Source organism: Nicotiana tomentosiformis, chromosome 7 (assembly GCF_000390325.3).
Source record: "Nicotiana tomentosiformis chromosome 7, ASM39032v3, whole genome shotgun sequence".
In the NCBI taxonomy this organism is placed as follows: Eukaryota; Viridiplantae; Streptophyta; class Magnoliopsida; order Solanales; family Solanaceae; genus Nicotiana; species Nicotiana tomentosiformis.
This window is the reverse complement of record NC_090818.1, coordinates 13,723,973-13,725,623: the sequence shown is the minus strand read 5'-3', so window position 1 is coordinate 13,725,623 and position 1,651 is coordinate 13,723,973. Positions and strand designations below refer to the sequence as shown.

The 1,651-nt window shown below is 37.2% G+C and overlaps 1 protein-coding gene across 1 annotated transcript; it reads left to right on the top strand.

Moving 5' to 3' along the window:
- Positions 1 to 245: 245 nt before the first annotated feature.
- LOC104099392 (xyloglucan galactosyltransferase XLT2-like) lies at positions 246 to 1,115 on the top strand. The gene has a single exon (XM_009606361.1). It carries the CDS (start codon positions 246 to 248, stop codon positions 1,113 to 1,115), a length of 870 nt encoding a protein of 289 aa, XP_009604656.1.
- The last annotated feature ends 536 nt before the right edge of the window (positions 1,116 to 1,651 follow it).

Below are 1,651 nucleotides of genomic sequence, written 5' to 3'. Positions count from 1 at the left end.
GTGGGTTCGGGCCCAGAGCTACTGGGCTCGAACGCGTTGTACCAACAAATCTCACTCCAGCTTGGTACTGGACTGACATGTATGCTGCTGAAATCATTTACCATAACCGAATGTTGAGTCACCAATGCAGAACTTTAGATCCAGAAAAAGCAACGGGGTTTTACATTCCGTTTTACGCTGGACTTGATATTGGTAAATTCTTATGGTTCAATTATACAGCTAAAGATCGAGATCGTAAAAGTTAAATGGTTCTTGATTGGTTAAAAAAGCAACCAACTTTTACTAGAGCTAAAGGAGTTGACCATTTTATTATGCTCGGAAGATTAACGTGGGATTTTCGAAGATTAAGTGATAAAGATTCAGAATGGGGGTCCATTTTACTTTACATGCCGTTAATGAAAAACGTTTTCCGTTTATCCGTTGAGAAACATCAGAACGATGATTTAGAAGAAAGTGTTCCTTATCCTACAGCATTTCACCCAAGATCAGAATCCGACATAGCACAATGGCAAAATTACATTCGTAATTACGAACGTACTAAGATGCTTTCTTTCGTTGGTGCTAAACGTGAGAAAATCAAGAAAGATTTTCGTGGGGTGTTAATGGATTACTGTAAAAGTGAAGAAAATTGTCGTGCCGTTGATTGTGCAACCACCGTCTGTTCCGACGGAGCTCCGGCGATTATGGAAGCGTTTCTTGATTCAGATTTCTGTTTACAGCCAAGAGGTGACGGGTTGACTAGACGGTCAACGTTTGACTGTATGTTGGCCGGTTCGATTCCGGTTTATTTCTGGAGAGGAACTTTTAAAGGTCAATATGAATGGCATTTGCCGTGGATGTCTGAGACTTGCACAGTGTTTATTGATAATGACAATGTGAGAGATACAAATGGGACATTGATTTTAAAGGTATTAGAAGGTATACATAAAGATAAGGTAAAAGAAATGAGAGAGACTTTGATTAATCTTCTTCCTAAGTTTGTTTATGCGAGATCAGGTGAAGATTTAGGAGGTGTAAAAGATGCATTTGATATTACCATTGATAAAGTATTGAAGAGGTTGAAGTCTCGTAGAGATCAACTTTTTTCACAGAGTCAAGGATATTTCGAATCGTAATTAGCATGGATGAAGGAGAGCTTTGGATCAAACGGTAAATTATTTTGGTATAATTTATAGGTCATGGGTTCGAGTTATAGATCCAGTCATTGATGCTTACATTAAAATAGACTGACTACATCACACTCTTACGTGAACGTGAAATGCATTCTGCAGCGAGCGGCCCTTTTTTATTACTATTTGTTTTATTGATGGATAGAAGTAGGTAAATTCAGAAGGTGGAAATCACCTTCTTCTTCTTTTCTCTCGTAAAAATCCTCACTTTTGAATAAAGTGAGACCACACTCAATATAGAATAATCATCACATTTTACTTTTTTATGTCAGTAACCACCAGTAATTATTGGTAATCTCGGTTCGAAATCAAAAAATTTTAAAATTTTGTAAAGTAAAAGAGAAGTAGAATGCCTAGGAAGAACAAAATTAAATTTGAGCCCATTAAATTTACAGTGTATCCTTAAGGAACTTAATCCCCTCCTAGTACCCGAAGTTTAGGATTATTTTCACCCAGGATAGAACGAATTATCCATACCGGTG

Coding starts and splice junctions, on each gene's coding strand:
- LOC104099392 (XM_009606361.1), top strand. CDS start 246: ATGGTTCTTGATTGGTTAAAAAAGCAACCAACTTTTACTAGAGCTAAA.